A 24,691-nucleotide genomic window follows, 5' to 3' on the forward strand; every position below is an offset into this window, starting at 1 on the left:
TGTCTGCCACAAGACTTCAATAAACGTTTGATCACTTATATATTCGGAAGAAATGAATATTCGACAATTTGGCAAACACATGGCAACAACAACGAAGATAGGATCAACAGCAAATTTCTTGTAATATTGGGCAAGAATGGCGCAGAAATTCATCAAATATTGCAAAAGGCCTATGAAAATGGTGTCCTAAAGGAAAGGACTGTGTTCAAGCAGGTCCAGCACTTGGAACATAGTTTGAATTCTCGAATTGAATAGCAGGGACTATTCAATTTGTACTTGACATTTTGAATATTCGCATAGCCCTAATCAGAATGCCTCTTGTGACTTGTAATTACCAAGTAACCGGATTCTAAGGGCGGAGTTATTCCAAGTATACGTTTAGGAGTCTGAATTAAGGCACTGTTGCAAATGCAGCTGAACCTGGAAATATCGCAATGGAGTAGTTTTAGAGTTGTTCGAGTTTTCATTTATGCTGCAATGGGGCTGAAGTGATGTTTTTTTCACACCATACCAGTAAGAGCTCAGAAAAACCACACAAAAGGAGGTTACCTTCACGACGAGATGAAACCTATGATTGTCTCGTTGCACCATTTATCTGCAACCATTTATATACTGCGTACACTGGTCAGCTCAGTTACACAATAAGTCTGTCCCAAATGTTAATTCAGCGAGTCAGCAAAGATGTTGGGTGTTACGGAGCCGCTCTCTCACTCTGTCCACTCGAAAGGACCCAGTTGACCTCTAGTACGAGCCAGACTGCTGTATGTCAAGGCAGAATTTTATGCGTGCACTTTTCGTGCAATCCATTTTTAGTCTTTTTCGAAATGGAGATCAACGAACAGATGGAATAAAGGATCAATATCAAATTTATTTTGGAATTGGGCAATAATGGTGCAGGAATTCGTCAAATATTGCACAAGGCCTATGGAAATGATGCCCTAAAGGAAAGAACTGTGTTCGAGTGGGTTCAGCATTTTCGGAAAGGCCGTGAAAAAAACCCAAGGATGATGAAAGATAGGGACGCCTCTCCACATCATCTGAAGATGAAAACAATGATCATATGCGTTTTCTTCTGCTCAGTGATGACCGATTGACTATGAGGACAATATCAGAAGCACTTGGTTTGGGGAAATAGTCTGTTCACCTTATTTTAACTGAAAGTTTGGCAATGAAAAAGTCTGCACTATGATGCCAGAACTACTGACTCTTAAGTAAAAGTTGCAATGAAAATAATGTTGCATATTTTTGATTGGAAAAAACTTCAGAAGACAAGAATGAACTCTTGAAAAGGGTAGTCACCGGTGATGAAACTTGGATTTATGAATATGACGTCGAGCTGAAATCAAAGAGCAAGGAGTGGGAAAAAAAAGATGAGCCAAGGCCATAAAAGCGTGGCAGTACAAAGCAAAAATCAGTCATTTTGATCGTGTCCTTTTTTTTTTCTTCTTTTTTTTATGGCCATGGAATTGTGCACCACGAATTAGTACCTGAAGCTCAATTTGCCAATGCAGCTTTCTACGTGGAGTTCTTAGAGACCAAATTTGGCAAAAGTTGGGCACTGGATTCTGCACCACGACAATACCCCTGCACACTCTGCATTGATAGTGTGCGTCTTTGAAAGAACTTTATGCACACAAGGGGGGGGGGGGGACGAGTACAGAGAAGAGGCTAAGACACACGAGCGCAGTGTGTCTTAGCCTCTTCTCTGTCCTTGTCTTGTGCGCATTATGTTCTTTCATGTCTTACCAACATGCCCAAACAGTACAGTGTGTCTTAGCCTCTTCTCTGTACTCGTCTTGTGCGCATTAAGTTCTTTCATGTCTTACCAACATGCCCAAACAGTCACCTTAGCAAGTCTTTGACATGCAATTCCGTCACTGTGCTGGAATACCCTCCCTACTGGCCGGATTTAGCCCTCTGCAACAGTTTTCGTTCCCCAAATGCAAACTGGTGCTCTGGGGGTGGCATTTCGGGGATGCGACGACAAACTTCCAGCAATGGAAAAAAAAAAAAAAAAAAAATGGTGGAGCCAGAGTATTGTGTCTAATGGGGAGCATTTTGAACGTAGCCACATTGATGTATTTGGAAGTTCGCAAAACGAACTTTTTTAAACATAATGCATAAGCTTTTGTGGCAGATCTCGTAAAAATTCCAAAACTTCTCACCGCAGTCTTTGCGCCTCGTTTCGCGCTATTCCATTTCAACATGTAAACCAGTTCAGTCCATTCGTTGACATAAGACACCTCTACGTTGCTTGCCAAAGGTTTGAGGGCTACGAGGAGAAATACCTAATGCTACTCGGCGATGCCGGCGCGGACCAGTTCTTCGATGAACACACGGGAAGCACTGTGTAAGCACTGCCGGAACAAGAGCAGATGCATAATTACTGCGGCAGCACAGTTTATTCTTGAACAAGTTTCGATGACTTGTACTGTAAATAATCGTCCATTTTGAAGAGTGACAGCACTGTTTCATGCACGACGCCTCCGGCCGAGAGCGGCTTGTGGTCGAGTAGTATCAGTTTGTCGTCGTCAGCGGTATTTATCACGGGATCGTTAGACTTCGCCTTATGAGGCAAGTGCTCGATCTTCAGCGTATCGTATGGATAAGTCGTCACTGTTGACGGTATGGAGCTGCTCTTACTCATTGTCGACAGTACCGACTCCTTGAAATCTCCGGCAGTTGTCGCAGAGGGCACGTCTCGCATAATTACGTGCCATATATTTCTATGCTCAAATGAGCGTATCACGCGGACAGTGAGTATTAGATGGTCCCGGTGAAAGTCTCCCGACATGATCAGCTGGACACGAACGGAACGTGATGGAATGAATGATGATGATAGCGTCGTTATTTACATTGTGATTGCATATGATTTTTCAATTGTAAATTCAAAAGTCATGTACTTCTGAATAAAGTGTACTATAAAATACTCTGCCTCCGAGGGCAGACTTATTTTTGTCAAAAGAGACATACTTCACCGTCTTCACGTAGCTGTAAAAAGCATTGTAAATAGTCTAAAACCTCCCTGTCTAAATAGCGCTAGTGTTGCTTATAATTGCCACTTAGTGGCAGCACTTGTTTAAAGGCTGAAAGTGGGCGTCTGTTTTGCGCATCATTTTCATTATTATTTTTCATAGGATTCATATTATTTTCTTTAAACCGCGGTGCTTTAAACTTTAAGCCGGGCCAACTTTATAGATGTTTCTGACATCCAGCATATCTGACCATTTCGCCATTATTATTGTTCTAACAATTAGCTCATGAGATTGAGTTAGAAGTAGACGTTTGACATTTCCTGCCAATTTTTTTTTAGAGAAAGTACTTGAGGAAATGAACTTGAGAAGAAGTTTCAATCATGTGAAGATTTATACATCACATTCACATAAGCCACACATAAGCATTAAGCTTGTTGCAAAATTAATAATAAAAGGGATTGCCTTTTGTACACGTGCTGCACTCTAGCGTCGACCATAGTTAGTAAGCTGTGTATAAGTGCCTTGTCAGGCTATAGTCGCACGACTAACATTTTACAAAGCATGGTCATAGCAACCTGACGCTACCGTACTGAAGAATTCGTCCAATCAACAGTTTCGACCTTCCTCTCACGATACGCATGCGCTACTTTTGCATCAACCAACTAGCAACATTGGAAGCCGCGAAAGGCTGCACGCACGAGGCACGATTCTCGACGTTTCAGGAGCGCCTGCCTTCATCGCGCACCTGGCTCCAGTAGGTTCTCTTTAGAGTATCTGCTTCTTTTTGGTTCAGCCCGAACGTAATAAACCGGCGTAACGCTGCGGCTGGAGTATATTTTTTAGCGTTTGTGTTGCTTCTGTTAACGGTGTAAATAACTGTAGAATTGACTAGGGCGGTGGTGGTCGTATGTTTTGATCACTATTTCGTGCGTCTGACCAGCTACGGCGTGTTACTGTGTGATATAATACACAGCGTAAGTATAAACCCATTAAAGGCGCATCGGCTAGACCAAATCGATGCGTGTTCTGGCTCAGATGTGGAAATGAACCGCACGGAGCTGCTCATCGACGCGGGTGGGGCCGAGTGGCCTCTTTCCAGTAGTGTTGTTGCTGAGCGCGTTTTTATTTTTCTTCTGCAGCTGTTCGCTCGACAGCATGGTGATCCTTACCAGCTTCCCGCCACCGGACGAAGGCATCCGTCATCGCGAGGAGGCGACAGCCGCATTTATCCAAAGCAGGGACCTGGGCAAAGGAACACTGTACATCGCCGAGAGGTGCGCGTTGCTGGATGTTTCACATAGCCCACGAAAGGCAGGAAACGTTGGCTAGTTTATAAGAACGGATTAAAGGACACGAATACGTGTGCACAGGTTCTGTATGACGACTTAATTGAAGTGGACAGTCCACTTGGTGAACCCCTCCGGATCAATAGCTGCTTGAATGAAGTGCAGCCCGTATCTGTTAAGTGCATAAAAGCAGCTTTTGTTCGACCTAGCTAGTCATGAAGCTGTTGTCTTAATGCTGCAAGTCCTTGGGACTTGTAATATGGGGTTCTCCTATTGTGGCAGTTACAAGTGGTGTTAATACTGTCGCCCCTTCATAGTATGTAATGGCTTTTTGAATGTCCCCTAGGGTTTACCGCACCTTTACCCACATACACACTTCATAAACTTCACTTTCAATCGATACCTCATGCGCATGGTATGCATTAATAGTCGCGACACAAAACCTGGGCCTTCAGTTGTGGTTTTAACTTGGCAACTTGTTCACCACGCAAGATTTAAGCATTTATGAATAGTTACATGTCATACCGCATCTGCCTATTCCGTTAAATGTGTGACACTTGAAAGAACCTTTTAGGGTGAAGTGTGCAGCATTATACCTGGCGGAATGCGTGACACAAGCTATACACTCGCCAACTTGCCTTTTAATGTAACATTTCTAGAGCATTCAGTTCATATTGCCCACTTTCTCAGCTGAGATTTACTTTCAAGCTACAATTTTATTATGTATAGAGCAGATTTCCCTCCTAAACCGAAATGTGCTGCACGTGATCTTATTTTCAAGACTGCAAAATAGCCTGTTATCTTCCGTTGCAAATGAGGTGGGACACACTTGCCTGTAAGTGGTGTTCCCCACTTTTTCTCCAATGTGATGCTTAACGCTAGATCTAACATTGTGCACCGCATAAATAGCCATCAGGGTGACTAGCACAAGCTGTGTTGGATGTGATATACCGAATTGCTGCATTGTGTTGCAGAGGAGACAAACACACTTGGCTTCAAGCACAGTGGGAATTGAGTGCATTCTTCATTCTCTTGCAACCAAGCACTGGCAGACAGTCACAGCCTAAATGTGCGCCTCAGCCCTCATATTCTGAGGCCTTATCCTGCACTACCACCACGTGCATGGTCATTTCATCACTGTAAAAAAAAAAAAAAAAAAAAAAAACATTTTACGTTCTGAAGAAAAATATGGCAGCATTTTATAGCTGTGAAATGTTCGATATATAGCATTCCTGGAAAAAAAAATTGTGGTAAATTTTGTAGATGCCTTGTTGTCGCATACTGTGACCTGCACATTTATTTTGCCAGGGTCATTACTCACTTTTTAGTGCTCAAATGTCATATACAGATAACTTATTATTGTCAAATTTTTGTCTAAGAACACATTTTATATCTCTGCTTCTGTAGTATGTCTATGATTTGTCATTTACAAATCTGGCTCTCGGAAAGTGTCATTTGGTTAAAAATATTAGCGTCATCATCTGTTCTACAATCCCTTCTACAAATGCATGTTTATGCAACTTGCCCAAGGTTTTGCAAAGTAAATATAGAAATCTGTTCATACTGGAGCCCATGGGTGGCCCCAAAGAAGAAACAAACAGAGCCAGTGTTTATGTGTCTAGGTTGTTGGCTAGCTGTTGTCCCCGTGCCCTTCTTTTTTGGATATTATGTCACCATCTATTGAGCTTGTTGCACTGACCGTCACAATTGTTGTCATGACACTGCTGTAATTTGATGTCATTTCCTGTCACTTGTCATGGCACTGCTGTTGTTGACAGTAGCACAGAAGTGCAAAAGCAAGAGCACTGCAGTAAAAGAACAAGAGCTGATGTAAACTCATGCAGTTGAGCGACGTAGAACTAAGCCATCGGCTTTTTGTTTCTCAGACTTTGCCATGGGCACTTCAACATTGCTGTGTGTTATATGGTTGAAGACAGTGCTCCTAGCTGAAGCAGCTACACCACTGCAGGGACTGAATGCAAAAGCAGCCATCTTCCGATATTTCCACGCATGTTAAAGTGCCCATTACCAAACCACAGAAAATTTTGGTTATACACTCGAAGTTGTTACGAGCCCTCTGGGGAGCGTTCTACCGCAAGAAATTTTAAAATTGATTCATTGATAGCTGAGATAGAAATATTTCAGTGCCGCGAACCCATGATTTCAGGAGGCGAGCTTCACCGCCAACCTAGACACTCCCTCCACTCGTCCCGTCTAGCCTCCACAAGTGAAATTCCTTCCCTACGTTCTTCCATACTGCCGCTGGAGGATCGCGTGATGCATAAATCCCGGGCCCCACCTTCTTTTTACAGCGAAGCTGTATATGGCTAGGCAAAACCAAAATCTGTCCGTCCGTCCGTCCGTCAAAGTCTGACCGTCCGAGAAAGGGTTCAAGTGCAATGGCACATACCCCTGTGCACTCCAGGTGGTAGGCTTTGGGAACTGTAGCGCACCCTTGAACTACCCTTATCACACGTAAAAGAGAAAGAGAGGCGCGCCATTATCTGTGCCATCAGTGACGTTCCCTACGTCACAGCCGAGCGCGCGTGCAGCAGTTTCTCTCCAACTTCAACATGGGTTGCGCATCGGCCACAGGCCACGCATCGTACGAACTCCTGAACAGCAGGCAGCTTACGAAGAATAGCGCCGACAGCAGCACTGTGAGAGAGTTCGTGTTCGCCATGCTGATGCTGCAGTCCAGGCACAAGAACAGGCCCGGCTGGCCGAGCGCAAGCACCAACTGCATACCGAGGATCCGGCATCCTACAAAGCCGTCGTTTCATGCACTGTCGGATTTTAACCCAGTGATAAACACCGGGGCTGCACGATTCAGCTTTGCTGGTTTACCATCTGTACGGAGTGCTTGGGTGGTGATTTTTTTTTTTTTTTGCCTCGCTTTTTTTTTTTTTTTTTGCGCAGAGCACTTCCACTGACAGCGTCGCGCGCGTGCTGTTGCGTTTGTCTCGTTATGTACAGCGCACAATTTTGCATGCTGTGCACGAGAGCACCCGACTAGTGGTAACACTGAGGCAGACCCAAGCGGATCACAGAGCATGATCGTGCTAGAACACAGTAGAAAATGGCATAGTTTTGTTGTCTGTGCACACAACAAGCAGACAAAACGGAAGTACATCTCTCTTGCTGCAGTGCGAAGTAAAACAAAAACATGCAGACATTTGGTTTGTGGGGGCTTTGTAAATTTCTCTAAAATTTAATTGATATTTTGAAGCAACAGATCACACAAATAACTAATGATGCCTTGAATAGTTATCGAAGTCACGTGTCACTGTGAGTGGCATCACTGCGCACTGCCATGTACGTAAACACACTTGTGCGATTGACGTGTACTCTCCCACGAGGAGAAGGGCAAACGGCGTTTGGTTTCAAATTTTAGCTCTTTCCATGGCGCGTAGCAATGTGATACTTAGCAGCCACGATCGTTAGCGCACATTGTATGCACTACGCTTGTCAGCTCAACATGACCAGACCTGATGTGGGGCCCTTTAAAGAACTCTCGGCAGTTGAATTTGTGTGGAGCCCTTCAGTGTAATCTCTCATTTGTCGTGTGCAGCTTCGTAACATTGAAACCAACCATTCAGAAATAGGTGTTCTTATTACTGATCTCAATCTCCATTCATTTTACACGAAACTTTGCTTTTCCATTGTATAGCCTCTCATCATGTGGTCTGATTAACGCAGCCGTGTCTCATGGGTTGGCCAAAACAGCTCTGGTTTTTCACTGGAGTACCCGTCTGTGGCACTGCACGCTTTGTCGCGGGACCTGCGAGCCTTTCCAGAGGAGTGCCTCTATCTTATGATTGACGGCGATCTGGGTGAAGGTGAAGAAGGTGAGTGTATCGAGGAACCGTCCTATAACAGGGTTCACAAAGCCTGGGAATACATTTATTATGGGTAGGCTATCGTTACGTATCTGCTGACATTGACTCTTATGTTCAAGAATATTTACACATTGGTGTAAAGGTGGCACTTCTTTTTTCTGGTAATATTGACTTTGTTTAGTGTAAAAAAAAAGCACTGTAGAGGTGGCTTACCTTTGCAACTACCAGGGTTCGCACAGCCCCTTGAAATCCTTGAATATCCTTTATATTGACAGTATAAGTTCAAGGGCCCTTGAAACTACTTGAATACCCGTGGGCTCCTTGTAATCCTTGAAAATCCCGTGGGATTTGTTCCGCTAGAGGAAATTAACGATGTACCTCCGCAAGTCATGCTGATATTTAAGGCCCTTTCGCTTACGAATGCCCATGAAAACAAGCTGTGTTGACTAAAGGGCAACATCAGGAAGTTTCGGTTTTAAATCTCGCAGCCCCTACGTCGTCTGGCAACTAATATGCATTGGAAATCCCATCCAATCCAATGCGAGACATATCGCTCGCTCGGCTTGCGTATAGTGCCTAGAATATACTCTAGTGTGCCGTCCACCGAGAGTCTCCAACGCGGGACGGTGGCGCGAGCAGTGATGCCTGCCGCCGCGGGCCACCAGACGGCGATGCCTGTCGGCACCATGCTAAATCCTGCGGTGTTCGACTCGCGTTCGTTTGCGATGCGTTGATTGCTACGCGTCGATTGCAATGCTTAGTTCATTTCTCGCCTTGCTGCCGCTTTCGTTGCAGTCTTTTCTTATTGTGAGTGGGTTTTTTGCATCTATGTGTGCACTCGTCTGTCTAAAGAAACTTTGAACAGGTCGCGAAACCGCGATTTCCCAGAGACGCGGAAAGAAACGGCTCATCTCATTACCCAGCGCGTCCGCAGACCCCGAACGTATTGCGGATTGGGACAAGAACATAAGAGGCAGATCGCCGGGCAAATGGGGAGACTCGCGTCGTGTCTTGCCTGAAGTCCGCCCATGTCTCAGCATGGTCCGGCACAGTCTCGAAGTGCAGCGCACCAAGCGGCCGGCGGCGGCAGGCATCACACTCGGTGCCACCGCGACACCCGCTCTCGGCACACTAGTATGTGTCTTTTAGGTACTATAGTCGGGCCGTTTGTCGGCCTCCTGCGCGCCATTTCAGTGAAGTTCGCGCTTGCGTTGTGTGTTTACTTTGACAAGATGCCAGGCGGGAAGTGCAAGTTTCAGCCTGCGTGGCTGCAACATACGGACTAATGTACACTGATGTATACTGTAGCATTGATTAAATGACACGGCAGAAGTTAAACTGTAAAAAAATTATATCTTAATGTCCAAGCCTCAATAAAATACTACCATGATGGTAGTAATGGCGAGCAATTCGGCATGCAAAACAATGTCAAAGTTTGTACTTTCTTTCACAGCATACATTGCTCGTTGATATCATCATGTACTATATTGTGGCACTGTGCATAAACCGATTGCAGTTCCTTGTACTTGTGCGAGCATTTCCTACACCATGGTGGATGCTCACGGATGCAGTGACACTTGCTCATATCGGTACCATTTGCTTAGTGCAGTATCACTATTTTATGCTAATTTTGACAGTGGACAATTGTTTCTTTTACTATAATTTTATTGGCTCTGTGGTATACACTTGTTTGCTTAAAGGCTTTTAAAATCTGAACCTGGTTTTGTTGTTCACTTCTTCCACCACTCGAAGAATCCAGCGAGAATGGACAGGATGACGAGCAACCTGCGTCAGAGATCCGCTTCGTGCCAGACGACAAGTCGCATCGTGAGTGGATCCAGCTGTTAAAAGCATGCCTGAGACATGCATGTTTCGAAACATGATAGATCCCACATCTTCTTATCCACATACGCATTTTCATTCTTGTAATGTTAGCTTTAGCTCTAGAATTTCCAGCCTATTTGTGTTAAAGCTTAATGTCAGTAACATGTTTAATTGCATGTAAAAGGACAGGCTAGCATTGGTGTGGCACAGCATCCGTTACATTGCAAGAAGCACTTCATTAAATTACAGATGACCGTCTGTTGAGAGGAAGAAATCTGTTTACTGTTTTACTATAACATTGTAGATACAAAGAGGATATGTAGGGAGGTTGGGTTAACTAGATGGAATATTCCAATTTACTACCCTGCGTGAGGATGCGGAAAAAAGGTAGAGGACGAGAAAAAACAAGCAAAGTGCAGGACGACGTTTTGATTATAGGCTTTAGAGAATTCTTGAACTGTGCATAAGCCTATTCCAAGCAGTGCTCTTCAATCATATCAGTTGCAAAACTGGTATTTGATAGTTGATATGATAGGGTACTTGGAAAACTGGCCATATGCCCTGTGTCATATGCCCTGAGTTTCAGAATCTCAAGTGCTTGGCAATGAGAAGGGGGGAGGGGGTCTGCTGATTATTGTGTCCCTTATGTGCAACCAGGATAACTATAAAGTGTCACATTTATAGCATTGCAACAAGGAAAAAGAAGTGCATGTGCAAACAATATACAATCAGTTTATTTCTTTATCTCAATTTATTTCAAGCACTTATTAGCAGGCGATAAGTGGCAATACATCCAAGCAAGGTTTTATTTGGTCACTCTCTGGTGGCACATCAGGCTTTGGAATCCTTGCAGATTGACAGCATGCCTAGAGTTCACAATGAAGTTGCATATCTCTGAATTCATAACTCTGTATTTTTGCCGTGTTAACACTGCGTCAGCAGAGTAATTTTTGCTCCTCCTCTGGTCAGTATAGCTGAAGTATGAAGTAAGTAAACAACAAACATGTTTAGCTGGTTTCGACATTGCATGCATAAAATAGGCAGGATGTGACTGTGTCCGTTATTCATCGCAGTGGAAGCCATGTACAAGGCAATGTCAGAGTGCCAAGCCCTACACCCAGACCCTGCTGATGTTGGTGATTCAGATGGTAAGTTTTTTGGGTCGTTGCTGAGTAGCCATGGATTGAGTGAGCTGCCATCTTGCATTGGCATGTGCTTCCTTGTCCTCATGCAGATGACGGCGTTTATGAGGATGCCGATGAGGAGGATGAAGGGGCTGAGTACGATGTTCGAGCAGCCGAACAGCAGCGTGGCTGCCACCAACTTGAAGCTGATGCAGGTGCTACCATTTGTCTTGACTGGGCAGCTTTTTCCATTATATTTACATGCTATAAGTATATTTGCATGTTGTCAATGTTTGTCTGAGAGCACCTTTGCAACAAAAAAAAAAAATCTTTGCACTTCCACAACCACTACAGGCTGCCAGCAGATTTACCAAGAAGTGAAGCATCGATAAACTTGTACAATCCTGTAAGAATTTTTGAGATCACTGAATTTTTTTTCTAGTGCTTTAATTAAGCTTTGTTGTCCAGGTTTTTGTACGCCTTCAGTCATGTTCTATTTCCTCATTTTTTAAAATACTTTTTCACAAGCTCGTTCACCTCCTTAATCTATATAATTAAACTTGCCAAGAGATGGAATTGGCTGGTGTGTAAAAACCTAAATTAAGATGCTTTTTTTCAATGTTTCATTCAGAATGTAGGCACTGGAGCCCAATATGTATTTTTAATGTTTTGTAATAAAAGACAGTTATTGTGCATGTGCAACATTTAGTAAATTGATTGAGCTTTTGCATATGACACTAATTATTTTGCTGGTGACCATCTGACCGGTTCTCGAACTTCACATCCTGTTAAGTTCATGGTATTGAGCCTCTGCGCAGCAAGTTTGGCTAAGCATGGCTTGAGGTAATTTTAGCTGGCATGGTAAGAAAATACCATATTTGCATGAATATAATGCAACCTTTCTTTTTTCCCCTTTCCATGTTTCGGAATCTAGTGAGTTCAACCATCTTCAGATTTTGTTGTTTGTGAAAGCCAACCTTGCAATACAATACAATGTTCACACGGAGAGGTGCACAGGTCCTTGGTTAAGAGAAGGCGCGACAAATGACAAGTGGGGCAGCAGTGGAGAGTAGTCAGCCCAATCTGCTACTGTAGTACGCACTGGCCTTGCTCCTTGTGCATTGCATAAGTGTTCATGCAAGGGCTCATCATTATGGTAGATCACACTCTTCGCTCTTCTGTTCACACCAGTGCTCTCACAACACACTGTTGCACCGTAGTCACCTCTGGGTTGCATTAGCATGTGCTGTAGAGCCGAGGAGACTTGAGCCATGCACAGGGTGTCTACCACCAGGGAAAACCTAACATTTTCAGGGAAATCGTCAGTAATAGAAAATTCAGAGAAAGAACAGGGAATTTTCGTTTCGATTGCCTTGAATAAAAAAAATTGGTACCTACAGTGGTCATGGCAAAGTTAATAGTATGCCAAAAGGAAGCGAAGTTTTCAACGGAACATATGCAATCCACAAATAATGGTGTCTCTTGCTGCATTTGTGAATTTGAGCCTTGCCAGGTGGTTGGAATTTCATTATCATGAAGCACGATTCAATCAACTCTGATACTGCATCCCACCTGATTTGCAGCTTACTGGTAGTAGTTGAAGATTATGAGCTGGCATAGCAACTTGGCAAACTATAAACTACCGATTGCTTTCTTGCGCATGATCCTCCAGTGTTGTAGACTGCTAGGGAATTTTCATAAATATAGTCAGAGAAAACCTGGAAAAATTGGGAAATTTGAGAATGGCCAACGTACTAGACACCCCAATGAGGCACCCACAGGGGCTGGCGCAGCTCAGTACCAGCACTTAGTCATCTTCGTTCCGGTGCCAAGCTTGTTGGAAGCAACGGTCGCAAAAGCAACTTTATTTGTTGTGTTATCCTGGCTGCAAGTGCATTTGTATTGTTCTCGCAGGTAACGGTGACTGGGAGGCTGGGGATGAGCCCATGGAGACAGGGCAATTTGAAGACGCAGAACCAGACCATTGAAACTAGCATCATTCAGTAAGTAGTAGCAGTAAGTCATGCGCTACTTGGTATGACAACCTCTCACTCCGCCAGTTAGATTGGCTGGAAACCTTGTTCAGATGCTTCTACTATAAAGTGGCAGTGGTCTCGAGCACAAAAAACCAACAGCCTTTTGAAAAATGTGCGCAGCTTTTCTCTGCAGTGTTTGACTACATAGTTATTCTCTCATAGTTTCATCATACAGGTGTCACCTGAATGAGGAGCTTGCATGCACATAGCCTACACAGTTTGTCTCGGGGACACAGGATAAGACTTGTAGGTGGGCTTCTTTAGAAGGGGCAGAAAGCAAAGCTGTTACTCTTCTGTGACAGCGGTAATGGAAAGATACAGTGTCAGTTCCGAACTTTTGTAAGGGAAAGCTCAGATTCGTTGAGCACATGTAATTGATGGATTTTATGTGAGGTTGAACCCACAGAGGAAGGAAAGAACTAGGAGGGGGCATTGCTCAACACAATTGAAGCAAATCGAGTCAGCCCAACACGGGATCGTCACGTCAGAGCACGCGGTAGGCTTCAATGCTGCTGCTATGCAGGCAGAACAACTGAAGAAGCGCGCATCGATTAAAAGAAACTACCGGGAACCAAGCATTCTCAGCCAATAAGCTGAGTCGGCCAAATCGTGGTCACGTGTTGGGCCTACTTTTGGAGGGAAAAAGCGGAGGGAATGGCTTCACGTAGAATTGGCTTGCCAAGGCTGGCTGCATGACGTAAGGCTACTCCTAGTTCATTTCCTTCCTTCGTGGTAAAACCCAACGAGGTGCCATAGTTGCTCTGGCGTTGTGCTATTGAGCACAAGGTCACAGATGTGATTCCCTGCTGCAGCAGCCACATTTCAACGGGTACAAAATAGAAAAATGATTGTGTACTTAGGTTTAGGTACAGGTTAAAGAACCACAGGTATTCAAAATTAATTAAGAGCCCTCCACTACGATGTCCCTCGAAACCCACCGGCTTTATTCTCAAACAAGATGAAGCAGCTATTATAGAAAAAAATAAAATATGGCACATATGCCTTTCTTGCACTTCTGCATTTTGTAGATACAGTCAACATACAATTTTTCAGACTCCTTCGGTACTGCGAAAACGTAAAAAATTCGGGCAGTCCGAAAAAACAAATGCATGCTGTTCTCAAAGACTCAAATCGCCACAGCAACGTCCAAAATAGCTCTGAATTCCTGCCAGTACACTCATGAAGCATTTCAGTGCTTGTACTGTGACAGGAGATGGCAGGTTACACATGTATAATTAAGAAACACATACCCTCCCGTGAGAGTGTATGCTTCACTGCAATATGTTGCTTGTGCTTGACCACTTAACATCACTGCATTGCTGCGAAGTTGTCATTTAGTAACCGGTATTATGCATTGCTGCTTATACTTTTGCCGTGCTTCAAAATGATGAATTCAGTTAATGCCATTTCGTGCCTGCAGTCACGGCAGAAGGTTTCAGTGTCCAAAGTTTCAGATGTCCTTATACAGTTAAACCTGGATATAACGAAATTGACAAATTTCCAAAAAACTTCGTTATAAAGAGGATTTCGTTATATGCAGGTTCGGCACGAAAATTCGAAAAAGAAACGCTTACTGTATTTACTCGATTCTAACGCGCCCTCGATTGTAACGCGCACCGGTTTTCCGTGACCATTTTGTCCTCAAGAGTCAATATCTTGCGTTTCTGAGTCGAAGCACTCATCCTTGGAATGTTGCACAAGATACTGGATGCGTGGCTGCGTGTCGTTTCGCACAAGCGTGAGGTGTCGGAAAGGAAGCGCAAGCGACACAGTGGCGTCGTAGCATCGTATAGTGTCACCTAGCATCAGGTTAGTAAAGTGAAGCCTTGCGCAGTAAAAGAGGGGCGCTGCCAGCGCGTTGAAAAAAAAAAAAAAGTTTTTTTTTATCCCTTCGGCTACATCAATTGGAAAAGGAGAGTGCTGGCTCGGCGGACCTAGGCCAGCTGCAGCAAGCGGCGGGATCAGGTTTGAATGAAGGGAGGGGGAAAGGTCATGCCCGCGGCGGCAAGATTGCCAGGTCGAGGGATGCAGGCCCGCCTCGCGCACAATCGCACGCACGCACATGTGCGCTCGCTTTCGTCTCGCATTCGCCGTGAATTCGAGCGCGCTAAGCACGCCGCCGCCGTTTTGCATTCCGTTGTGGCGGGGAAGGTGCTTCCGTTTGCTGCTTGCGCAAAAATGACAAAATTTGGGGCGAAATCTCTAGGTTGTCAGCGGGGAAAATTTTTTATTTAGAGGGGGGTCTCCCGCTGCTACTTCGTTACGTAGAGGTCTCAAATACATGCGCTTCTATGGAGTAATGGCGGGGAATAGAAAAACTTCGTTATATCCAGGAATTCGTTATATGGAGGTTCGTTATAGGCAGGTTTAACTATACGTTGGCTCTAAGGGTTATGTGGTGGTGCTGTGAAGGCATCCAAATTATTGGGCATGTCCGAAAAATCTGTTGATTGTATACTAATTCACTTTCTTTTTATGCAGCATATAGACTCCAGCTGCTGAGACCGGGCTGGAAAGTGTTAAAGTTTATTGTATCGGACAAACAGTTTTGTGTCTTTGTTTTGTTATAGGATTATCCTTACTCCTAAGGCAAAATCTAAAGAAACCCGTGCCCAAACTGTAATTGAAATAACAAGAACCTAGGGGGAACATTTTGGCACATCAGTAGGTGTTCTTCATATTCATCAGAATGATTCGTAGCTTACTTTCTTCTCATTGCTGCCTTCCTGATATGTTATATGGCAGGAAAAAGGTAACACAAAGTTTGTAACATTGCTACTGACAGTCCGCTGAAAGCACATGAGCCTTAATTACTGTACTTGCTCTCAGTGACCAAGTGTCGACGTGTTTGAACACGCTGCACATTCTCATGTGCACAAGGAAGTGTTATAGTAGGGTTCTCAAACTGGTGTAGGGCACCAGGCCCCACTGTGACATGTTTGGTGGAGGTGTAGTACAGAGTTCTCAATTCTTGAGTAGCTGAAGAGGAATTGGGGTGTGAATAACGAAGTAGTTGATGTGGGTTGCGGTCAGGAGCTGTGCAAGTTGCATGTGCCAATGAACTAGCCCGAAATTCGCATCATCTTATGGAATCGCACAGGGTTACAATGGCATTATGTGACAGGCTCCAGTTCAAAACAGTGACATGCTTTTAGTGTTGAACCAAGCCATGGACATGCTAAGGAGGCACTTCACTTAATAGAACTTTAGGTGTGTGACTTCCACACTGCTTAGCCTTCTCTTCATTCCCCATTGCAAATAGCCTTGAGCCGTCTTTCTCAGTGCACAAGAACCTCAATATAACAAATTATCGCACATGAAGTAAATCCAAAATGTTTATCTCCGATATCATGTAACAAATGTATGCTTACAATGAATATCAGATAATAGTAATACAGTATAGACCACTTATAACGTAACCGCTTATAGTGCAGGACCTGATATAGTGCGGTCTTTTCAAAAAGACTCCCGTTAATTTTCCCATAGCACTCCATGTAGACACGTATCGCTTATAGTGCAGTTGCGGGAAACGAAATACCGGTTACAGTGCGGCTGCCTGGGAGTACGGAAGTCAGCAGAGACGGCGAACGCTCCCCTCAAACGGGCGCCCCAAGGAGTGCTTGAGGAAGAAAGAGACACGAAATGGAGGAGAAGGGCACGTGGTGCGAACGAACAGCCAGTGAGGCTTAAACCAGAATCTTGAGTGCAAGTCGTGAAATATCACGGCGCGCATAGCGAGCGAGGGCCATGAAACTGCCAACGACGGCCAACGCTCGCTTCACGATAACAGCAGTAAACGAAACTTCGGGGAGCGGGCGGCGCCGGCAGGGCACGGCAAAGGGCACGCGCGGAGACCGTGGAATATGAGGGAGGAGGGCGGTAGGGAAGCGGATTTCGCCTCGGCAACTCCGCCGCTTCGGTAGCTCCCCTCGTCCTCCCTCGTAGCTGCCTCACTTTCGACTTTCACCGTGCGTGCCCGCCACCGTGCTGGCGGCGGGCGCGCACGGTTTCGAAGTTTTGTTTTCTGCCGTTATCGGGAAGCGGGCGTTTGCCGGCCTCGGACAGCGCTGCTGCTTCCCTCTGTGCTGTAGCCGCAGCGTGCAAGGTCAACGCGCGACTAGAAAGTAGAGGAAGCATAAAGGAGAAAGAAGGGTTCACTGCCATTTTCTACGTGTGGCTACGGTAGCGTGGCTGAGACGTCGGCATGTACACGCATGTTCCGGTGCAACGCAGAATCGGCGAAGTTGCCATTTGAGAGAGGGTGAAATTTCCGCATTTTTTTTTTTTTTTGTTCGGGCGCGACATTGAGGGGTCTCTCCTAACCTTTACTGTGTGATCCTGGAGCAATGCCGGTCGGAGGCGCCGCCGCGTGATTTGGTTCGAATTAACGAGATTCGACTGTAAATTGAATGCAAACATTCTAGCCGCACTCCTCGACTGTCGCATACGCGTGGCGGCTCGGTGCACATGTTTTGCATATGTGTGGGCCTTGAAAATTGTTGCTTTGGTTATAGTGCGGATATTCGCGACTCTGGCGACTTACGTTATAAGCGGTCTACACTGTAATAATAATAATAATATCTTCAATTCGTACAATGTGTTCCAGCCTGCTTAAGCGTTGCCACTTGTGTGTCGGGCTGGGCAGCCAGGTTAAGCACATGAAACAACAGCGAATAAATTATAGTAGAAAAAGAAGAAAAAAAAATCAACGATATATGCTATTGCTTGTGCGATATAACGAAAGTATTTTCATGTCGAATGTTAATAATTTCAACAAAGTCTTACAGTATATTAAGCTGGTCTGCTTGAGAACCCTACGTTACCGCTTTTGACTGAACTATGTTGCATTCTTGGTTTCAGCCTCGCTGGATGCTTCTGCTACAAAGGGCACTGATATAAGGAGAATACATCTTGTCATTTGGATGAAGAGACAGCAGAGTGGTCCATTTCACCGACCGTTGTTACACTAGGTGCTAAACCTAATTAACAACGGGGAGGACATTGCAAAGTTATCACTGCTGTTTGACATCACAACGAGCGGCACCCTGGATTTGCTTGCCTGAAGCCATTGCCCTATCTGCATAGAAGCTTAATAGACATTGCCAGCTGCCTTGTTTTAAGTTAGGAGACTGTGGTGATTGCACAGGAGGAACAGAAATATATTATGCATATTGAGGCAATTTCACTGATGAACTTGACATCGCATGATACATTGTATTTATCGTTTCCAACACTACACTTTTGCTCGGCCAAAGAGGAAAGTGTGTAGACATGTTTGTGTGTATGTGCTGTATGCCCTTTATGTTTGTCTTCGTCTTCCTGCTGAAGGAGGGTGTCAGGACGTCAAATAAATTTTGTTACTCATTCTGCACTTTGTCTCGTCACTTTCACACGTAGCACTGCATGCTACATGTGCTACATGTGCAGCACTGCGTGGTGTATGGGTTATGTAGACAAGAAGTAGTCTGATAATATACTGCCGTCCAGCATGTTGCGGGGGAAAGAGCATTACGGAGGCCCCCTCCCTCCTTTTTTAAAAATCCGCTAGTGCTACTAAGAGCGCTCCTGGAGACGCAGGATAAACTGCTGTCTTAATGACAAATCGGACGATTGTCACCCTTAATGTTTCGGCGATTTCAATCGGGCATGTTTGTATCGCTAACCGGCAAGTGGCCTTATGAGGATGCTTTAGCTTGGGGCCAACTGCGATTTCTCTATTCGAATATACAGTGGAATCTCGTTGATACGTGCTCCAGGGTAACCGGAAACTAAAACGTTTCATCCGACAATCGTATTATCTAAATCAATCTCCGAAAAGTATGGCGTATACTAATTGTAGAAATGCTGCTATTGACCTGCTTTTTGTGCTCCATGTAATATTGGAATATTCATGTACTGTACTAATTGTAGAAGTGCTGCTTTTTTTATCCACCCTGTAACGGCCGATAGGCCAACAGTATGAGTAAAAAAAAAAAAAAAAAAAAAAAAACAGCAAAGATTAGCACGGCGCGTTATGCGAAGCAGCATCACTCTACGCCACACGAACCGTAGCGAACGCACTTTTATTCGGCGACGTTGAAATAGCTCGTCAACTTGCGCTGAACTTTCTTTTTTTTTTTCAATGTCCGTAAAAAAGTTATTCGGAAAGTTAAAAAACGAAGCCGCTGCTTCCTTACTCGACCGAGCAGCAGCGCACTGGCGCAGTCGGTGTGGCCGCACTGCTGCAGCAGCGTTTTACAGGCGCGGTGTATGCATTTTTCCACCAGTGTGGCTGGGGCTTAACAGGTTGTTCCGGCGTCGTTGGAATGCTATTAAAGCTAGTACACTGGAATATAAATGTACGAGTCTTAGGAATACCAGTACAAGCCCACTTATCCAATTTATCCAATTCGTATTATCCAATTTCAGGTAAAAACGCCATCGCAATAACCGTATGAAGATGCATTGCTCCTATGAGACGTTCGCCTCGAAAAAAAAAAGTATTATGCAGATCGTATCAACGAGATGCCACTGTACATGTAAAACGCGCAAATGTTTTTATGAGACAACCGATAGACATGTTTGACAGGAATTTGCTGTATTGGAGAGAAAGTTAAATTCCGTTGACTCTAAAGGGAACCATAATTTTGATTTAATGTCGAATACTTTTTTTAAAAATTCTGAAGTTTCTGAACATTGCATGATAATTTTAAAAGCAAATTGAAGCGCGAAGTTTACAAATCCTTAACTCTGAACCAAAAATGGATATTGCTGTTTTGTAAATTACATCTGTCCGAGAATCTCAAGCGGCGAAATTTGATATATGAATTTACAGCTTACAAAAAAAAAAAAAAAAAGATTAGTGTTTACCAGGGTGTCGCAAAACTTCTCCTCATATATTATTATTTAGTGGTATATTTCAGAACGGTGTATGATACACCAATTCTGTCCACTGTAGATTTATTGTGAGGTGCAGTTTACAGAACTGTGATATCGTCTTTTATTGCCGAGTTAAGAGCTGTAAGCTTCATACTTGAGTTTTTAGAATTCTGCGATTTTCAACAATGTGTGTAAAAACACTGACGGCCTAAAAAGATCCTAGAGTCTCTAGATTTTAACTTTTCCCTTTAAATGCAACAACCATAATCAAAACCGGCGCTGTGGTTGTCGAGAAAAACGATTTCTCCGTTCCCATGTATTTGGATAGGAGCTTCCGCGCTAAAGCTTCCCTTTAAACAAAGAAGCATCTGTCACGCACTTGGGTCTAGTTGTGTGCCTACTATGCTTCCCCTTGTTGGATTATCACAGTTCTATTTTCATTTACTTTTTCGTTATTTGTATTAAATGAACTTCGGTACGTTCGCCAGTCACGTGTTTGGTATCTGTGAAATGAAGATGACTGATAAAGCCGCACAATTTTTTTAGGTAGGAATTGATTAATACTATATAGGGATTTCATGTTTTTTTTTTTTTTTTTGCAATCAACATACAGTACGGTTCGCTGTAAAGAGAAACACTCATTTAGTATTTGGCTAGAAATTGTAACTTAATTGCGACACGAAGGCGTGCAAACTATTTTTTTTCCTGGTGCGTCCTATCAGCATGTTTTTCTTTCTACAAAGTGGGAGTGTTTCAGTTACAATGGCTTCATTGCTAGATGTTCCCTTTAAAAGCAGGCAGTATAATGTCGTCGCAGGGCCCAGGTCGTAACGCTAGGCTTTTGAACGGTTCCCTATTTCCACAACTTGCGCATCCGACTCTGCTTTTGCGTGGGTTAAGCGACATATATAAGCTTCGGCATCTCATCTATTTTTCTTGCGCTTCGTTCCGGCATAATTTCTCACTGTCATTAGCTGGCTACGTAACTATGGCCGCTAAATGACAAATGTGCATTTTAATTTTTTTTTTCTCGTTAACAGCTTCGATGACCCACCACGGTGACCCAGTGGCTATGCCGTTCTGCTGCTTAGCACGAGGTCGCCGGTTCGCGGTTCCCGGACAATTCAGGTGCCCGTCAAAGAACCCCCAGGTGGTAAAAGCTAATCCGTTAGCCCTCCACCACGCCCTCCACTAAGGAGTCTCTCATAGCTCCAGTGTTTCCTTTGAAAACGTTAAACGTCACGAATCAATCTAGCAGCTTTGCCGCAATGCAGGGTTCTGCGCGGTGGTGCACCCTTTACAGTCGATGAGCTCGGGACTTGCCGCTCTCTTTTCATATTGTACAGCGAATCTGTTAAGGGGAGTTCCGCAACGGTTTTCGTGCGGCGGTGCGCGACGGTGTCGTCGATATCAAATGTAAGTACAACGCAACGTGTGTCGGTGTCCCAAATTTGCTTTTAAACGTAATAATCAATGGTTATAATGCGAAAGTTACCTGGTTTGCATCTCATTCGAATAGACAACTTGTATGCGCGTATTCTTTAACCATTTGTTCGCAATTTTTGTTTCTCACGTCGCGTTCCCACGTCACGTTCCCACGTCGGTGGCTCCGCGTTGGAGGTCAGCCAGGAGTTTGTGCGGCTGCGGCGGTGAATTCTGATGCGTCTCGTGCTGCAACACAGCCTGCGTACGGAGCCGTGGTTGCTGCTTCGTTCGAGCGAGGCCGTGACCCAGCAAACAAACCGCGCTAGTATGCTTCAGTCAGAAAAGTGTGAGCACTCGATTACACAGCTCCGGTGGACACCATGGGCGTCTCGTATAAGGCATGAAAATAAGAAGAAAACTGGGGCGCATCAGTTGATGTTAAAGCTCATAATTAAGCCAGAAACGTTTAAGTTGCGCCATGCAGGGCACTTAACGTACCGTGCATTGTCACTGAATGTGAACTCAGTGTGACCTAATGTTCCCTCTGGATACTGAAAAACATCGCGGGTGACGGCCGTATAACACTTTCGAGCACTTGCTAAAGGTTTTTTTTTTTAAAGCACTGTAATTAACTGGCACTCTTGAAATTTTGCCCACGCATCGCGTATAATATATTCCTAATGAATATTTAAAATGTAAACTTTCTTGTACGATTAGTTATTTCAAAACATTAGGCAAGCTTCGTAAAATATGCATGTAAAACTTTGGAATGCTTGAATAAGTAATTTTCCACAAAGGCTGTAATTGACCTACACATTTTAAACTTTCGGAACACGTCGCCCATAACATGGCCCCCATTCTCGGCAAATATAGAATTGCTATCACCTTTTTTTTTTCGTTCAGGGCAGCAGGGAATGCTTGTACGCATTTCATATAATGCCTCTAAACAAGCAAAAAGCGAAGGTTTAGCAGTTTTCATCTAGCCAATAATTAACCCACCCGCTTCAAATTTTTCTGCGCATCTTCCCTAACGTGCCCCGCATTCCCTCTAATTATAAAATCCGCGAATTATCTAGTTCTCCCGGGACAGCGTGTTTTTGAGCGCTTCTATAGTGCCATTAATAGCTTCGGTGTAAACTTTCAAGCGACGTTTCTTCCAGGTGGTTTTTTTTTAATGATTCACATAGGTTAAAGTTATTTGAAAGGCACCGCATGAACCATCCTGTGCATGCTGTGACGCTACAACCCTGACGACAGTTGAATGATTAAAATTTATTGATCTATATACACCCCAGCTTATACTTTCAGGTCACTGATCAAAGCTAGTTGACTAAAACAAAGCGATCTCAATCGTAGCCGCTGTTACAAGGGACGCCAATGGAGGCAGGGCACTGCATGGTACAAGCAAACACATAAGTTGCATATCTAACTAATAGAAAAAATTGAAAGGGGAGACTGCAAACCAACCTAACCACGCACAATGCTGCATTACGCTCTTTCTTAGCAGTTACATGCTTCAGCCAACCGGGAAAAAAAAAAAAAAAAAACAGGAAAATGCTGAAGGCTCCTCGATTGTGCTCATCTGAACGCCCTTCTCGTGACGTCGACTGAATCTCTGGGACACGCAGCCGATTTTGGTTACTGCTTGACTGAAACGAGCCCTTTGCTTCACTGCATGTCAAGTTGGTGAGACGGAATATATAGTGCTCCTACGCAGGAATGTTGCACGTTATTTCAACGCGCGTTGTAAGACAGTGTAGCTGCCCTGGTTTTAAGCGAATCGGAATGTAGTCTGGCTTCGTGCATTATTTACAGCTATTTCGTTGTCTTCCTCTGTTCTGCCTGCATTTCCGTTGATCCGTGCCCTAGCACTCAACATTAAATACGAGACGTGCTTCAACTTAGCTGGCTTCCGTGCCTTGGCGCGGTCTTCAGCATAACTGCGAATGTGAAACCAGATTTCAGGGTTGGGCTTCAAAAAAAAAAAAAAAAAAAAAAAAAAAGAAAAAAAAAAACACAGTAGCGGTCTAAATCTGTGCTCTGACGTATACGTGCGTGTCAATAGCAAAACGCCACCTGCTCCAGCAGCCTGCAGCGTTCTCACGCCTCTCGGCACGTACACTCTCGAGACTTTCAGCTGCCCCGTGATCGCTCAATAGATTGCTCGGATGCGCCGTCTACATACGGAAGACTAAATTTCAGCTTTTCCGTAAGAGTACTTGCGCCCTTGATGTGTCAGTGCTCGATTCAACGGACCTGTATACGCGGCATGCGAGTAGAGTTATTTTAAAAGTTGTGGACTGCGACGGGTGCTCGGAAGCGGGCCGACGTATACCTGACCGTTGTATTGACAGAACATGGTGTAGAGTGCATACAACTTTGGCATCGGCCATTGGCGCCCAACCCCATGCGAACAATGTATCCGCTGTTTATTATAGTCTGCTGACAGGTGACGTCACATTGCATAAGCGGCAGCGATTCCTTCGACCCACGGTTCTTTCTCTCTCGCAGACGGTTCGCCAACCTACTGACGAACAACGGCGATGTTGCTACTGCAGGGTGCGCAACGGAGATGCACTTTGAATACTTCGACATCAAAGATCACTTGCTTGCAGAAAATATTGTTGCAGGAAGAAAGCAGGCCCAGGCCCACGAGTGTAGAAGAAATGTATATTTACAAGCGAAGTATGATGATGATGATGATGATGATGATGATGATGATAATGATGATGATGATGATGCCTCAATCAATGGCACAACCCACTGTGGGGGATAGGCCACGAACCGGGTGGCATTATGATAGAAATTTAAAATAAATTAGTTTAGAAATAAATAAGTAATAAAAATTAAAGGAAAATAAATAAATAATTGAAGATGTGAAAGGAACCGATAATAAAAGAATTAAGTAGTCTATACCAAGTTAGTCAGCCTTACCTAGATAGGAGTATTAATATCAATTTAATAATTAATTAAATACAGTAAAGGATAGACGTAAATTTCGAATAATAATATTAACACTAATATAATTGTGATTTTGTGACATTACTTTTTGAATTTGCTAAATATATAATTTATTGAAGAATAAATAAATCAATCATGAAAATATGGGAAAATATTAATAAGGCAACCTTTTTGTGTCACAAAGAAAATTATAAATTGCTCGGCAAACATTCCCGTGGCCATACCCTAACACCGTGGCTCCAAGTGAGAGTATAACTATGTGGCGTTCAGGCAACGGCCAGAGTCTTCGTCTTCCTCTTGTTAGTGTTCCCTTCTTTTTTCCCTTCACCGTAACATCACCCTTCCTTCAACAATGTGTACAAC

General features: G+C 44.1%; 1 protein-coding gene across 3 annotated transcripts; it reads left to right on the plus strand.

Annotated features, from left to right (window-relative positions):
- The first annotated feature begins 3,582 nt into the window (after positions 1-3,582).
- On the plus strand, positions 3,583-18,455 carry LOC119442018 (methylosome subunit pICln). Of its 3 annotated transcripts, none has more exons than XM_037706725.2 (8): positions 3,583-3,729; positions 4,115-4,249; positions 7,961-8,109; positions 9,853-9,927; positions 10,998-11,072; positions 11,159-11,263; positions 12,963-13,051; positions 17,945-18,455. In XM_037706725.2, exons 1-7 carry the CDS (start codon positions 3,614-3,616, stop codon positions 13,034-13,036), a joined length of 729 nt encoding a protein of 242 aa, XP_037562653.1. In that variant the 5' UTR covers positions 3,583-3,613; the 3' UTR covers positions 13,037-13,051; positions 17,945-18,455. The 3 variants fall into 3 exon arrangements, with proteins under 3 accessions (XP_037562653.1, XP_049517769.1, XP_037562655.1); XM_049661812.1 differs by having other exon boundaries at positions 3,622-3,733; XM_037706727.2 differs by lacking the exon at positions 3,583-3,729 and adding an exon at positions 3,768-3,949.
- The last annotated feature ends 6,236 nt before the right edge of the window (positions 18,456-24,691 follow it).

The sequence above is a fragment of the Dermacentor silvarum genome, chromosome 2 (genome assembly GCF_013339745.2).
Source record: "Dermacentor silvarum isolate Dsil-2018 chromosome 2, BIME_Dsil_1.4, whole genome shotgun sequence".
Lineage (NCBI taxonomy): Eukaryota > Metazoa > Arthropoda > Arachnida > Ixodida > Ixodidae > Dermacentor > Dermacentor silvarum.

Coding starts and splice junctions, on each gene's coding strand:
- LOC119442018 (XM_037706725.2), top strand. CDS start 3,614: ATGCGCTACTTTTGCATCAACCAACTAGCAACATTGGAAGCCGCGAAA. Junction 8,110..9,852: donor TCTGGGTGAAGGTGAAGAAG/GTGAGTGTATCG, acceptor CACCACTCGAAG/AATCCAGCGAGAATGGACAG. Junction 9,928..10,997: donor GCCAGACGACAAGTCGCATC/GTGAGTGGATCC, acceptor TATTCATCGCAG/TGGAAGCCATGTACAAGGCA.